The sequence below is a fragment of the Oncorhynchus mykiss genome, chromosome 13 (genome assembly GCF_057628025.1).
Source record: "Oncorhynchus mykiss isolate SJ-2025 chromosome 13, ASM5762802v1, whole genome shotgun sequence".
Classification (NCBI taxonomy): Eukaryota; Metazoa; Chordata; class Actinopteri; order Salmoniformes; family Salmonidae; genus Oncorhynchus; species Oncorhynchus mykiss.
The window spans coordinates 77671398-77686337 of record NC_143034.1 but is presented as its reverse complement, the minus strand read 5'-3'; the positions used below and the strand labels follow the sequence as shown (position 1 = coordinate 77686337).

Below are 14940 nucleotides of genomic sequence, written 5' to 3'. Positions count from 1 at the left end.
TCAACGTCTGAATTGGGCTGCCTGTGTGAACAGCGTGAGGCCAGGATTCGATCAGATAACCTGTGGTAACTGCATAATTGTTTTTGTTTAGGTGGTGCCGGATGTGTGACTGTCAAAATGGTTAAAAAACAGCAAAAGTTCTGACCAAAACCTTGACACACTAACCAGAGGTAATATTGTGTGTTTACAGTGTGTGTTAGTTTATCCTATGTAGCGGCTGGAGGTGCGTGCAGAATTTATCGCCATAGACATGAGTATCAGTTTCTTAAAGAAACATCGCCATCTACTGGCCCCAATACATAGACATTAACCTCGTCCCCAGGCTAGCGCTGGTGCTAAGTGATTTGGAGAGGCCAGTATGAGGCCCTGCCCCTCATTTTTAAAAAAAATGAATTTATAGTAAAGACATGTAATTTAAATGTAAAAAATTAACTACTTTTTAATGTGCCATGAACACAACCAGTTATCTTTTCCATCTGATTGTCAAACTAATCACTTTAAAAAAGTAGGTTACCTCGCACGTTCATCCAAAAATAATTCCGGCATCCCAACAGCGCCACTCGCTAACTTTGCCTTCAATCCGCACGTGTCTGAAACCATCTCACCCGAGAAAGCATCCGAGCGAGCGAAACAGCGCCCCCCTCTGCCTTACTATATAACATACCATAGTCTAGTTGGCCAGACAGCATCAGATACATGTCCTCTGTCTCCACGACGATGGCAGTATTATCAGCAGCACCTGTTTTTCCTACTAAAGAAATGCGTATTGTATCCATCCACCTAGTCCAAAGACACGGGTCTGGGTTTCTACTAAGCTGACATATGGAATTGTTTTAAGATGGTCATACCATGGATAATTTAGCTATTTGATGTATCATTTTAGGACCCCTGTAGGAATATATAAAATACATTATTTGATGAAACATTGAATTTGGCCTTACTGCTATTAGCCCAAAGAAATGCATTAAAAAACAGATTCATACATGGAATAACAGATTCATACATGGAATAACAGATTCATACAGATTCATACATGGAATAACAGATTCATACATGGAATAACAGATTCATACATGGAATAACAGATTCATACATGGAATAACAGATTCATACAGATTCATACATGGAATAACAGATTCATACATGGAATAACAGATTCATACATGGAATAACAGATTCATACAGATTCATACATGGAATAACAGATTCATACATGGAATAACAGATTCATACATGGAATAACAGATTCATACATGGAATAACAGATTGTAAAATGTAATCAGAAGGAAATGTTTTATACCTGTCTGTACTCTGAGAGATTTTTATTTATTTATTTTTATTTATCCGTTATTTTACCAGGTAAGTTGACTGAGAACACATTCTCATTTGCAGCAACGACCTGGGGAATAGTTACAGGGGAGAGGAGGGGGGATGAATGAGTCAATTTGTAAACTTATATATAAGAAACCTCATTTTAATATGATTTTTAAAACCCTCAAACACCAAGTTAGCCACACCCAGTGGTGAAAAAAGTACCCAACTGTCATATTTGAGTAAAAGTAAAGATTCCTTCATAGAAAATGACTCAAGTAAAAGTGAAAGTCACCCAGTAAAATACTACTTGAGTAAAAGTCTAAAAGTATTTGGTTTTAAATATACTTAAGTATCACAAATAATAGAAAGTATAAATCATTTCAAATTAGTTCTATTAGCCAATCCAAATGCCACAATCTGGTTGTTGTATTTTTATTTACGGATAGTCAAGGACACACTCCAACACTCAGACATAATTAACAAATGAGTCCTCCAGATCAGAGGCAGTATGGATGACCAGGGATGTTCTCTGTTTAGTGAGTCCTCCAGATCAGAGGCAGTAGGGATGACCAGGGATGTTCTCTGTTTAGTGAGTCCACCATTGTATTGTGTATCTATATCATAAATAGACTTTGATTTGATTCACTTGAATACATTGTTACAATATACCCTGTTACAGAATAAAAGAAAACAGATGTGGACTATCAATTCATATCATTTATTTGCATAGATTATACATGCTATCAAATTAACTGACCAAGTCGTGAATATACATCATTACTAAAGTAGAACTGAAGGAAATTAAGTTTTAAAACAGACATAAAAATCTATCTATTGGTGTGGCGTATTCACGCATCTCAACAAACTAGAACCTAAACACATTGTTACCTCCAACTTGGCACGATTCACATTTCCAATTTCCCCACCCCTGACATACCAAGCTAGAACGGGCCCTGCGTCTCAACCAATAGCCAGTGTTGGCTAAATATCCCAAGCAGGGCTACATGCTCTAGTGTTGGCTAAATATCCCAAACAGGGCTACATGCTCTAGTGTTGGCTAAATATCCCAAACAGGGCTACAGGCTCTAGTGTTGGCTAAATATCCCAAGCAGGGCTACAGGCTCTAGTGTTGGCTAAATATCCCAAGCAGGGCTACAGCAACTTCCAGAGAGGATCAGGCTCCCTGGGCTTTGCTGTGGCCACTCTGGGTTGTGTGTCCTTGGCAGAAGTGTCACCGTAACCAACTGGTCAAATATTGTTGAGGGTATTATGAACATCAAGGCAGACACATGGTGAATTTGGATCCTCGATCTCATTGATGTGATGATAAGTCAAGGCAGACACACGGTGAATTTGGATCCTCGATCTCATTGGTGTGATGATAAGTCAAGGCAGACACACGGTGAATTTGGATCCTCGATCTCATTGGTGTGATGATAAGTCAAGGCAGACACAGTGAATTTGGATCCTCGATCTCATTGGTGTGATGATAAGTCAAGGCAGACACACGGTGAATTTGGATCCTCGATCTCATTGGTGTGATGATAAGTCAAGGCAGACACACGGTGAATTTGGATCCTCGATCTCATTGGTGTGATGATAAGTCAAGGCAGACACACGGTGAATTTGGATCCTCGATCTCATTGGTGTGATGATAAGTCAAGGCAGACACACGGTGAATTTGGATCCTCGATCTCATTGGTGTGATGATAAGTCAAGGCAGACACACAGTGAATTTGGGTCCTCGATCTCATTGGTGTGATGACAAGTCAAGGCAGACACACGGTGAATTTGGATCCTCGATCTCATTGGTGTGATGATAAGTCAAGGCAGACACACAGTGAATTTGGATCCTCGATCTCATTGGTGTGATGATAAGTCAAGGCAGACACACGGTGAATTTGGATCCTCGATCTCATTGGTGTGATGATAAGTCAAGGCAGACACACAGTGAATTTGGATCCTCGATCTCATTGGTGTGATGATAAGTCAAGGCAGACACACGGTGAATTTGGATCCTCGATCTCATTGGTGTGATGATAAGTCAAGGCAGACACACGGTGAATTTGGATCCTCGATCTCATTGGTGTGATGATAAGTCAAGGCAGACACACGGTGAATTTGGATCCTCGATCTCATTGGTGTGATGATAAGTCAAGGCAGACACACGGTGAATTTGGATCCTCGATCTCATTGGTGTGATGATAAGTCAAGGCAGACACACGGTGAATTTGGATCCTCGATCTCATTGGTGTGATGATAAGTCAAGGCAGACACACGGTGAATTTGGATCCTCGATCTCATTGGTGTGATGATAAGGTCCATGTGGCTAAACAGCAGATTTTTTTTAATCAATGTTCTGATTGGCCAAAGTGGTCAAGCCTCTGACGGACCTCTGCAGTGGAAACACAGCCTATAGGAAACCACCATTTACCTTCCTGTAGGAGGCTGTATCCTATAGGTCTTCATCATTCTATCCACCAACAGAGAGAAGAGGGAAGAAACCACCATTTACCTTCCTGTAGGAGGCTGTATCCTATAGGTCTTCATCATTCTATCCACCAACAGAGAGAAGAGGGAAGAAACCACCATTTACCTTCCTGTAGGAGGCTGTATCCTATAGGTCTTCATCATTCTATCCACCAACAGAGAGAAGAGGTTAGAAACCACCATTTACCTTCCTGTAGGAGGCTGTATACTATAGGTCTTCATCATTCTATCCACCAACAGAGAGAAGAGGGTAGAAACCACCATTTACCTTCCTGTAGGAGGCTGTATCCTATAGGTCTTCATCATTCTATCCACCAACAGAGAGAAGAGGGTAGAAACCACCATTTACCTTCCTGTAGGAGGCTGTATCCTATAGGTCTTCATCATTCTATCCACCAACAGAGAGAAGAGGGTAGAAACCACCATTTACCTTCCTGTAGGAGGCTGTATCCTATAGGTCTTCATCATTCTATCCACCAACAGAGAGAAGAGGTTAGAAACCACCATTTACCTTCCTGTAGGAGGCTGTATCCTATAGGTCTTCATCATTCTATCCACCAACAGAGAGAAGAGGGTAGAAACCACCATTTACCTTCCTGTAGGAGGCTGTATCCTATAGGTCTTCATCATTCTATCCACCAACAGAGAGAAGAGGTTAGAAACCACCATTTACCTTCCTGTAGGAGGCTGTATACTATAGGTCTTCATCATTCTATCCACCAACAGAGAGAAGAGGTTAGAAACCACCATTTACCTTCCTGTAGGAGGCTGTATTCTATAGGTCTTCATCATTCTATCCACCAACAGAGAGAAGAGGGTAGAAACCACCATTTACCTTCCTGTAGGAGGCTGTATCCTATAGGTCTTCATCATTCTATCCACCAACAGAGAGAAGAGGGTAGAAACCACCATTTACCTTCCTGTAGGAGGCTGTATCCTATAGGTCTTCATCATTCTATCCACCAACAGAGAGAAGAGGGTAGAAACCACCATTTACCTTCCTGTAGGAGGCTGTATCCTATAGGTCTTCATCATTCTATCCACCAACAGAGAGAAGAGGTTAGAAACCACCATTTACCTTCCTGTAGGAGGCTGTATCCTATAGGTCTTCATCATTCTATCCACCAACAGAGAGAAGAGGGTAGAAACCACCATTTACCTTCCTGTAGGAGGCTGTATCCTATAGGTCTTCATCATTCTACCACCCTGGTAGTAGGCACGCCAGTCCTCCAGCAGCAATACCACCCTGGTAGTAGGCACGCCAGTCTCCTCCAGCAGCAATACTACCCTGGTAGTAGGCACGCCAGTCCTCCAGCAGCAATACTACCCTGGTAGTAGGCACGCCAGTCCTCCAGCAGCAATACCACCCTGGTAGTAGGCACGCCAGTCCTCCAGCAGCAATACTACCCTGGTAGTAGGCACGCCAGTCCTCCAGCAGCAATACTACCCTGGTAGTAGGCACGCCAGTCCTCCAACAGCAATACCACCCTGGTAGTAGGCACGCCAGTCCTCCAGCAGCAATACCACCCTGGTAGTAGGCACGCCAGTCCTCCAGCAGCAATACCACCCTGGTAGTAGGCACGCCAGTCCTCCAGCAGCAATACCACCCTGGTAGTAGGCACGCCAGTCCTCCAGCAGCAATACCACCCTGGTAGTAGGCACGCCAGTCCTCCAGCAGCAATACCACCCTGGTAGTAGGCACGCCAGTCCTCCAGCAGCAATACTACCCTGGTAGTAGGCACGCCAGTCCTCCAGCAGCAATACCACCCTGGTAGTAGGCACGGCAGTCCTCCAGCAGCAATACTACCCTGGTAGTAGGCACGCCAGTCCTCCAGCAGCAATACTACCCTGGTAGTAGGCACGCCAGTCCTCCAGCAGCAATACCACCCTGGTAGTAGGCACGCCAGTCCTCCAGCAGCAATACCACCCTGGTAGTAGGCACGGCAGTCCTCCAGCATCAATACTACCCTGGTAGTAGGCAAGACAGTCCTCCAGCAGCAATACTACCCTGGTAGTAGACACGCCAGTCCTCCAGCAGCAATACCACCCTGGTAGTAGGCACGCCAGTCCTCCAGCAGCAATACCACCCTGGTAGTAGGCACGCCAGTCCTCCAGCAGCAATACTACCCTGGTAGTAGGCACGCCAGTCCTCCAGCAGCAATACCACCCTGGTAGTAGGCACGCCAGTCCTCCAGCAGCAATACTACCCTGGTAGTAGGCACGCCAGTCCTCCAGCAGCAATACTACCCTGGTAGTAGGCACGCCAGTCCTCCAGCAGCAATACTACCCTGGTAGTAGGCACGCCAGTCCTCCAGCAGCAATACTACCCTGGTAGTAGGCACGCCAGTCCTCCAGCAGCAATACTACCCTGGTAGTAGGCACGCCAGTCCTCCAGCAGCAATACTACCCTGGTAGTAGGCACGCCAGTCCTCCAGCAGCAATACTACCCTGGTAGTAGGCAAGACAGTCCTCCAGCAGCAATACTACCCTGGTAGTAGGCACGCCAGTCCTCCAGCAGCAATACTACCCTGGTAGTAGGCAAGACAGTCCTCCAGCAGCAATACTACCCTGGTAGTAGGCAAGACAGTCCTCCAGCAGCAATACTACCCTGGTAGTAGGCACGCCAGTCCTCCAGCAGCAATACTACCCTGGTAGTAGGCACGCCAGTCCTCCAGCAGCAATACTACCCTGGTAGTAGGCAAGACAGTCCTCCAGCAGCAATACTACCCTGGTAGTAGGCACGCCAGTCCTCCAGCAGCAATACTACCCTGGTAGTAGGCACGCCAGTCCTCCAGCAGCAATACCACCCTGGTAGTAGGCACGCCAGATTTCAGACACGTCCACTGACTGACTCAAACATGTTATTTACAGATGACAAAGAATTTAATTCAAAATCAACTGATACAGAACAAGACTTATTAGAATATCAAAAATAATCAACACCCTGCCAACATATCAACATAACTCAGCATATCAACATAACTCAACATATCAACATATCTCAACATGACTCAGCATATCAACATGACTCAGTATATCAACATAACTCAGCATATCAACATAACTCAACATATCAACATAACTCAGCATATCAACATAACTCAGCATATCAACATAACTCAGCATATCAACATAACTCAGCATATCAACATAACTCAGCATATCAACATGACTCAGCATATCAACATATCTCAACATGACTCAGCATATCAACATAACTCAGCATATCAACATGACTCAGCATATCAACATAACTCAGCATATCAACATATCTCAACATGACTCAGCATATCAACATAACTCAGCATATCAACATAACTCAGCATATCAACATATCTCAACATGACTCAGCATATCAACATAACTCAGCATATCCCAACATAACTCAGCATATCAACATAACTCAGCATATCCCAACATGACTCAGCATATCAACATAACTCAACATATCAACATATCTCAACATGACTCAGCATATCAACATAACTCAGCATATCAACATAACTCAGCATATCCCAACATAACTCAGCATATCCCAACATGACTCAGCATATCAACATAACTCAACATATCAACATGACTCAGCATATCAACATAACTCAGCATATCCCAACATGACTCAGCATATCAACGTCACTCAACATATCAACATGACTCAACATATCAACATAACTCAGCATATCAACATAACTCAGCATATCCCAACATAACTCAGCATATCAACATAACTCAGCATATCCCAACATAACTCAGCATATCCCAACATGACTCAGCATATCAACATAACTCAACATATCAACATAACTCAGCATATCAACATAACTCAGCATATCAACATAACTCAGCATATCAACATAACTCAACATATCAACATATCTCAGCATATCCCAACATAACTCAACATATCAACATAACTCAGCATATCCCAACATAACTCAGCATATCCCAACATGACTCAGCATATCAACATAACTCAACATATCAACATGACTCAGCATATCAACATAACTCAGCATATCAACATAACTCAGCATATCCCAACATAACTCAGCATATCAACATATCTCAGCATATCAACATGACTCAGCATATCAACATGACTCAGCATATCAACATAACTCAACATATCAACATGACTCAGCATATCAACATAACTCAGCATATCAACATAACTCAGCATATCCCAACATAACTCAACATATCAACATAACTCAGCATATCAACATAACTCAGCATATCCCAACATAACTCAGCATATCCCAACATAACTCAGCATATCCCAACATGACTCAGCATATCAACATGACTCAACATATCCCAACATGACTCAGCATATCAACATAACTCAGCATATCAACATAACTCAACATATCAACATGACTCAGCATATCAACATAACTCAGCATATCCCAACATAACTCAGCATATCCCAACATAACTCAGCATATCCCAACATGACTCAGCATATCAACATAACTCAACATATCAACATAACTCAGCATATCAACATAACTCAACATATCAACATAACTCAGCATATCAACATGACTCAACATATCAACATAACTCAGCATATCAACATAACTCAACATATCAACATAACTCAGCATATCAACATAACTCAACATGACTCAGCATATCAACATAACTCAGCATATCCCAACATAACTCAGCATATCCCAACATAACTCAGCATATCCCAACATGACTCAGCATATCAACATAACTCAACATATCAACATAACTCAGCATATCAACATAACTCAACATATCAACATAACTCAGCATATCAACATGACTCAGCATATCAACATAACTCAGCATATCAACATAACTCAACATGACTCAGCATATCAACATAACTCAGCATATCCCAACATGACTCAGCATATCAACATAACTCAGCATATCCCAACATAACTCAGCACATCAACATGACTCAGCATATCAACATAAAGATCACCTACCTTCATCACAACTAACTAGCACTTAAACCTTTGTTATATTCATCAAAAAGACAACACACAATATAACAACTCCCTTTATCTCAACTAACTAACATTTAAATCTTCTTCTGGGACAACACCCTATTCCCTACATAGTGCACTACTTTAGACCAGAGCTCTATGGCACCCTATTCCCTACATAGTGCACTACTTTAGACCAGAGCTCTATGGCACCCTATTCCCTACATAGTGCACTACTTTAGACCAGAGCTCTATGGCACCCTATTCCCTACATAGTGCACTACTTTAGACCAGAGCTCTATGGCACCCTATTCCCTACATAGTGCACTACTTTAGACCAGAGCTCTATGGCACCCTATTCCCTACATAGTGCACTACTTTAGACCAGAGCTCTATGGCACCCTATTCCCTACATAGTGCACTACATTTGACCTGAGTCCTAAGGAATAGGGTGGCATTTTGGAAGCAGGCCATGTCTGAGCCCGACAGTTGATGTGGGATCCTATCCTCTCTCTGAGTCTAGCTACGACTGATGTTGTCCCTGGTTCACCTCTGCTCTGCTGGACCCTGGTCTCCGTGGGGGAGGGGGGGCGCTCTCAGGCACCGACCCAGGCAGGACGGGTACCTCGCGGGCAGGCAGCGGCTCCAATCTGGGCCCCCCGTGGGGCCTTCCCTGAAGCCATCCTCTACCCCTGACTGGCCACAGTGGATCTGGAGGGGGAGGGGCTGGTCGCTCCTCCTCTACCCAGCACGCCTGCCTGCTGGCTGGGGTCCGGCCGCGACCAGGGCTGCCTCTGGGGCTGGCTCCACCACGGGGGCTGGGGGGCTGGGCTCTACCTAGCCTGGGGGAGCTGTCCCAGGGAGGCCGAGTGAACATGGAGGGGGCCTCCATGGGGGGGTGTGGGTGTTGGAAGGAGGGAGGAGGGCGTGCTTCTTCTCTAAGCTGCCCTGACTCTGGCCTGGTCGGTCTCTCCTCCTCGAAGTGCACCTATAGGGGAAACAGACGGTCTTCATATCTACATCTGTCTGTCTGTCATCTTATCTACAACAAGACTGCATCATAAATGGCACCCTAATCCCTTTACAGTGCACTACTTTAGACCTGAGTCCTATGGGGTTATAGTACTAACCTGTGGTCTAGGTCTGCCTGCTCCCTGTCTCTGTAGACACTGTAACCTCCTGAGGAGAAAGGCCTTGTCCTTCCCCTCCTAACACCACAGAGAGAGAGAGAGAGAGAGAGAGAGAGAGAGAGAGGTGAGTGTGTGTTTGTGTAGGTGTGTGTGTGTGCTTTAGTGTATGTATGTGTAGGAGAGCCTCACGTTGACGATCTGTTCCCGTAGAGACATGATGAGACGTTTACGACCCTGAGTCACCTGCCACAGGAAATACATCACCACCCTACAGGAAGAGACATGATGAGACGTTTACGACCCTGAGTCACCTGCCACAGGAAGTACATCACCACCCTACAGGAAGAGACATGATGAGACGTTTACGACCCTGAGTCACCTGCCACAGGAAGTACATCACCACCCTACAGGAAGAGACATGATGAGACGTTTACGACCCTGAGTCACCTGCCACAGGAAGTACATCACCACCCTACAGGAAGAGACATGATGAGACGTTTACGACCCTGAGTCACCTGCCACAGGAAGTACATCCTCACCCTACAGGAAGAGACATGATGAGACGTTTACGACCCTGAGTCACCTGCCACAGGAAATACATCCTCACCCTACAGGAAGAGACATGATGAGACGTTTACGACCCTGAGTCACCTGCCACAGGAAATACATCACCACCCTACAGGAAGAGACACGATGAGACGTTTACGACCCTGAGTCACCTGCCACAGGAAATACATCACCACCCTACAGGAAGAGACATGATGAGATGTTTACGACCCTGAGTCACCTGCCACTATAAATACATCACCACCCTACAGGAAGAGACACGATGAGACGTTTACGACCCTGAGTCACCTGCCACAGGAAGTACATCCCCACCGTACAGGAAGAGACATGATGAGACATTTACGACCCTGAGTCACCTGCCACAGGAAGTACATCACCACCGTACAGGAAGTAAAGGCACATTTTTATATTTTAGTCATTTACCAGACGTTCTTATTCAGAGCGACAGTCAGAGAATCCATCTTAACATAGCTAGGAGCTAGGCTAGCTATAGTAACCACACTGTCATAGTACATTATCCCTCAATAGAGTAGTTATCAGATAGCTAGGAGCTAGGCTAGCTATAGCAACAACACTGTCATAGTACATTATCCCTCAATAGAGTAGTTATCAGATAGCTAGGAGCTAGGCTAGCTATAGCAACCACACGGCCATAGTACATTATCCCTCAATAGAGTAGTTATCAGATAGCTAGGAGCTAGGCTAGCTATAGCAACCACACTGTCATAGTACATTATCCCTCAACAGACTAGTTATCAGATAGCTAGGAGCTAGGCTAGCTATAGCAACCACACTGTCATAGTACATTATCCCTCAATAGAGTAGTTATCAGATAGCTAGGAGCTAGGCTAGCTATAGCAACAACACTGTCATAGTACATTATCCCTCAATAGAGTAGTTATCAGATAGCTAGGAGCTAGGCTAGCTATAGCAACCACACGGCCATAGTACATTATCCCTCAATAGAGTAGTTATCAGATAGCTAGGAGCTAGGCTAGCTATAGCAACCACACTGTCATAGTACATTATCCCTCAACAGACTAGTTATCAGATAGCTAGGAGCTAGGCTAGCTATAGCAACCACACTGTCATAGTACATTATCCCTCAATAGACTAGTTATCAGATAGCTAGGAGCTAGGCTAGCTATAGCAACCACACTGTCATAGTACATTATCCCTCAATAGACTAGTTATCAGATAGCTAGGAGCTAGGCTAGCTATAGTAACCACACTGTCATATAGTACATTATCCCTCAATAGACTAGTTATCAGATAGCTAGGAGCTAGGCTAGCTATAGCAACCACACTGTCATAGTACATTATCCCTCAATAGACTAGTTATCAGATAGCTAGGAGCTAGGCTAGCTATAGTAACCACACTGTCATATAGTACATTATCCCTCAATAGAGTAGTTATCAGATAGCTAGGAGCTAGGCTAGCTATAGCAACCACACTGTCATAGTACATTATCCCTCAATAGAGTAGTTATCAGATAGCTAGGAGCTAGGCTAGCTATAGTAACCACACTGTCATAGTACATTATCCCTCAATAGAGTAGTTATCAGATAGCTAGGAGCTAGGCTAGCTATAGCAACCACACGGTCATTGTCAGTACATCAGTCAGAGCTAATAGCCGTAGCTTCTGTTCTTTATTTCATGGGAGGATAAAACCGTTAGACACACAGTAACATACTGTACCAGGACTGGACATAGGAGAAGTGTGTGTGTGTGTGTTTATGTGTGTGTACACAGCTACTCACAGTACTATGAGTGTTAGGAGGCAGTAGAAGACTTGACTGTGTAGTATAACGTTGATGATCCAAGCTAGCCAGGCAGAGTGGGGTTGAGAGGCCTGAAGGGAGGCTAGCCACTGATCTACAGTCTGCATCACCCAGTCCTGGCCCTGGAACGGACCACACACACTAGAGGGAGGGAGACTGGGGACCGAGACAGGACAGGTAGGGTTAGTGTGTGTCTACAGTCTGCATCACCCAGCCCTGGTCCTGGAACGGACCACACACACTAGAGGGAGGGAGACTGGGGACAGAGACAGGACAGGTAGGGTTAGTGTGTGTCTATCTACTGGTCTACAGTCTGCATCACCCAGCCCTGAAACAGACCACACACACTAGAGGGAGGGAGACTGGGGACCGAGACAGGACAGGTAGGGTTAGTGTGTGTCTATCTACTGGTCTACAGTCTGCATCACCCAGCCCTGGTCCTGGAACGGACCACACACACTAGAGGGAGGGAGACTGGGGACAGAGACAGGACAGGTAGGGTTAGTGTGTGTCTATCTACTGGTCTACAGTCTGCATCACCCAGCCCTGAAACAGACCACACACACTAGAGGGAGGGAGACTGGGGACCGAGACAGGACAGGTAGGGTTAGTGTGTGTCTATCTACTGGTCTACAGTCTGCATCACCCAGCCCTGGTCCTGGAACGGACCACACACACTAGAGGGAGGGAGACTGGGGACAGAGACAGGACAGGTAGGGTTAGTGTGTGTCTATCTACTGGTCTACAGTCTGCATCACCCAGCCCTGGTCCTGGAACGGACCACACACACTAGAGGGAGGGAGACTGGGGACAGAGACAGGACAGGTAGGGTTAGTGTGTGTCTATCTACTGGTCTACAGTCTGCATCACCCAGCCCTGGTCCTGGAATGGACCACACACACTAGAGGGAGGGAGACTGGGGACAGAGACAGGACAGGTAGGGTTAGTGTGTGTCTACAGTCTGCATCACCCAGCCCTGGTCCTGGAACGGACCACACACACTAGAGGGAGGGAGACTGGGGACTGAGACAGGACAGGTAGGGTTAGTGTGTGTCTATCTACTGGTCTACAGTCTGCATCACCCAGCCCTGAAACAGACCACACACACTTAGAGGGAGGGAGACTGGGGACCGAGACAGGACAGGTAGGGTTAGTGTGTGTCTATCTACTGGTCTACAGTCTGCATCACCCAGCCCTGGTCCTGGAACGGACCACACACACTAGAGGGAGGGAGACTGGGGACAGAGACAGGACAGGTAGGGTTAGTGTGTGTCTATCTACTGGTCTACAGTCTGCATCACCCAGCCCTGGTCCTGGAACGGACCACACACACTAGAGGGAGGGAGACTGGGGACAGAGACAGGACAGGTAGGGTTAGTGTGTGTCTATCTACTGGTCTACAGTCTGCATCACCCAGCCCTGGTCCTGGAATGGACCACACACACTAGAGGGAGGGAGACTGGGGACAGAGACAGGACAGGTAGGGTTAGTGTGTGTCTACAGTCTGCATCACCCAGCCCTGGTCCTGGAACGGACCACACACACTAGAGGGAGGGAGACTGGGGACTGAGACAGGACAGGTAGGGTTAGTGTGTGTCTATCTACTGGTCTACAGTCTGCATCACCCAGCCCTGAAACAGACCACACACACTTAGAGGGAGGGAGACTGGGGACCGAGACAGGACAGGTAGGGTTAGTGTGTGTCTATCTACTGGTCTACAGTCTGCATCACCCAGCCCTGGTCCTGGAACGGACCACACACACTAGAGGGAGGGAGACTGGGGACAGAGACAGGACAGGTAGGGTTAGTGTGTGTCTATCTACTGGTCTACAGTCTGCATCACCCAGCCCTGGTCCTGGAACGGACCACACACACTAGAGGGAGGGAGACTGGGGACAGAGACAGGACAGGTAGGGTTAGTGTGTGTCTATCTACTGGTCTACAGTCTGCATCACCCAGCCCTGGTCCTGGAACGGACCACACACACTAGAGGGAGGGAGACTGGGGACAGAGACAGGACAGGTAGGGTTAGTGTGTGTCTACAGTCTGCATCACCCAGCCCTGGTCCTGGAACGGACCACACACACTAGAGGGAGGGAGACTGGGGACCGAGACAGGACAGGTAGGGTTAGAGTGTGTCTATACACCGGTCTACAGTCTGTGTGAGAAAGTTACAGATGCACAGATATCATCCCACCCCCCCCCACAAAAAAAAATGCTAACCCTGTTATTGTAATGGTGAGTGGTTAACATGTCCTGGGGGTGTGATATTTGAGCATCTAACTTTCTCACTCATCATCATTCAAGATTCATTCATTCATTCACGATTAATTAACGGTAGCATCCACATTAATGTAGAAGTGTTTAGAAATATCTATTCTTATTTACAATAAAAGTGACTCCAAAATGACACAATACGTTATTTACCCTTCATTTCTATTGGGCACCAAATAATCTGAAACAACCAAAACAAACAGCAAATGCATCCAACCAGTTTATAGAGTCACAAGCTTGATGTAGTCACTGTTTGCTAGAAATATGGGACTAAATACTAAACTTTAAACTACTTTAAGACACATATAAGTGAATTTGTCCCAATACTTTTGGTCCCCTAAAATGGGAGGACTAAGTACAAGAATAATAATAATAATAATAATATCTAAACGGTTCACCCAATATGGATGACAAT

General features: G+C 45.6%; 1 protein-coding gene across 4 annotated transcripts in view; it reads right to left on the bottom strand.

Moving 5' to 3' along the window:
* Positions 1–8649: 8649 nt before the first annotated feature.
* Positions 8650–14940, bottom strand: part of LOC118937835 (transmembrane channel-like protein 5) — a 33785-nt gene continuing 27494 nt past the window's right edge. For 2 of the 4 annotated variants that reach the window (XM_090197773.1, XM_090197776.1), the window contains 4 exons: positions 12230–12406; positions 10091–10169; positions 9902–9979; positions 8650–9759 (listed from right to left, as the gene is read on the bottom strand). In XM_090197773.1, coding sequence (XP_090053899.1) covers positions 9295–9759; positions 9902–9979; positions 10091–10169; positions 12230–12406 — 799 coding nt within the window. In that variant the 3' untranslated portion in view covers positions 8650–9294. Of the gene's footprint in view, positions 9760–9901; positions 9980–10090; positions 10170–10209; positions 10374–12229; positions 12407–14940 lie in introns of those variants that run through there. The other 2 variants (XM_090197774.1, XM_090197775.1) reach the window with 2 other exon arrangements.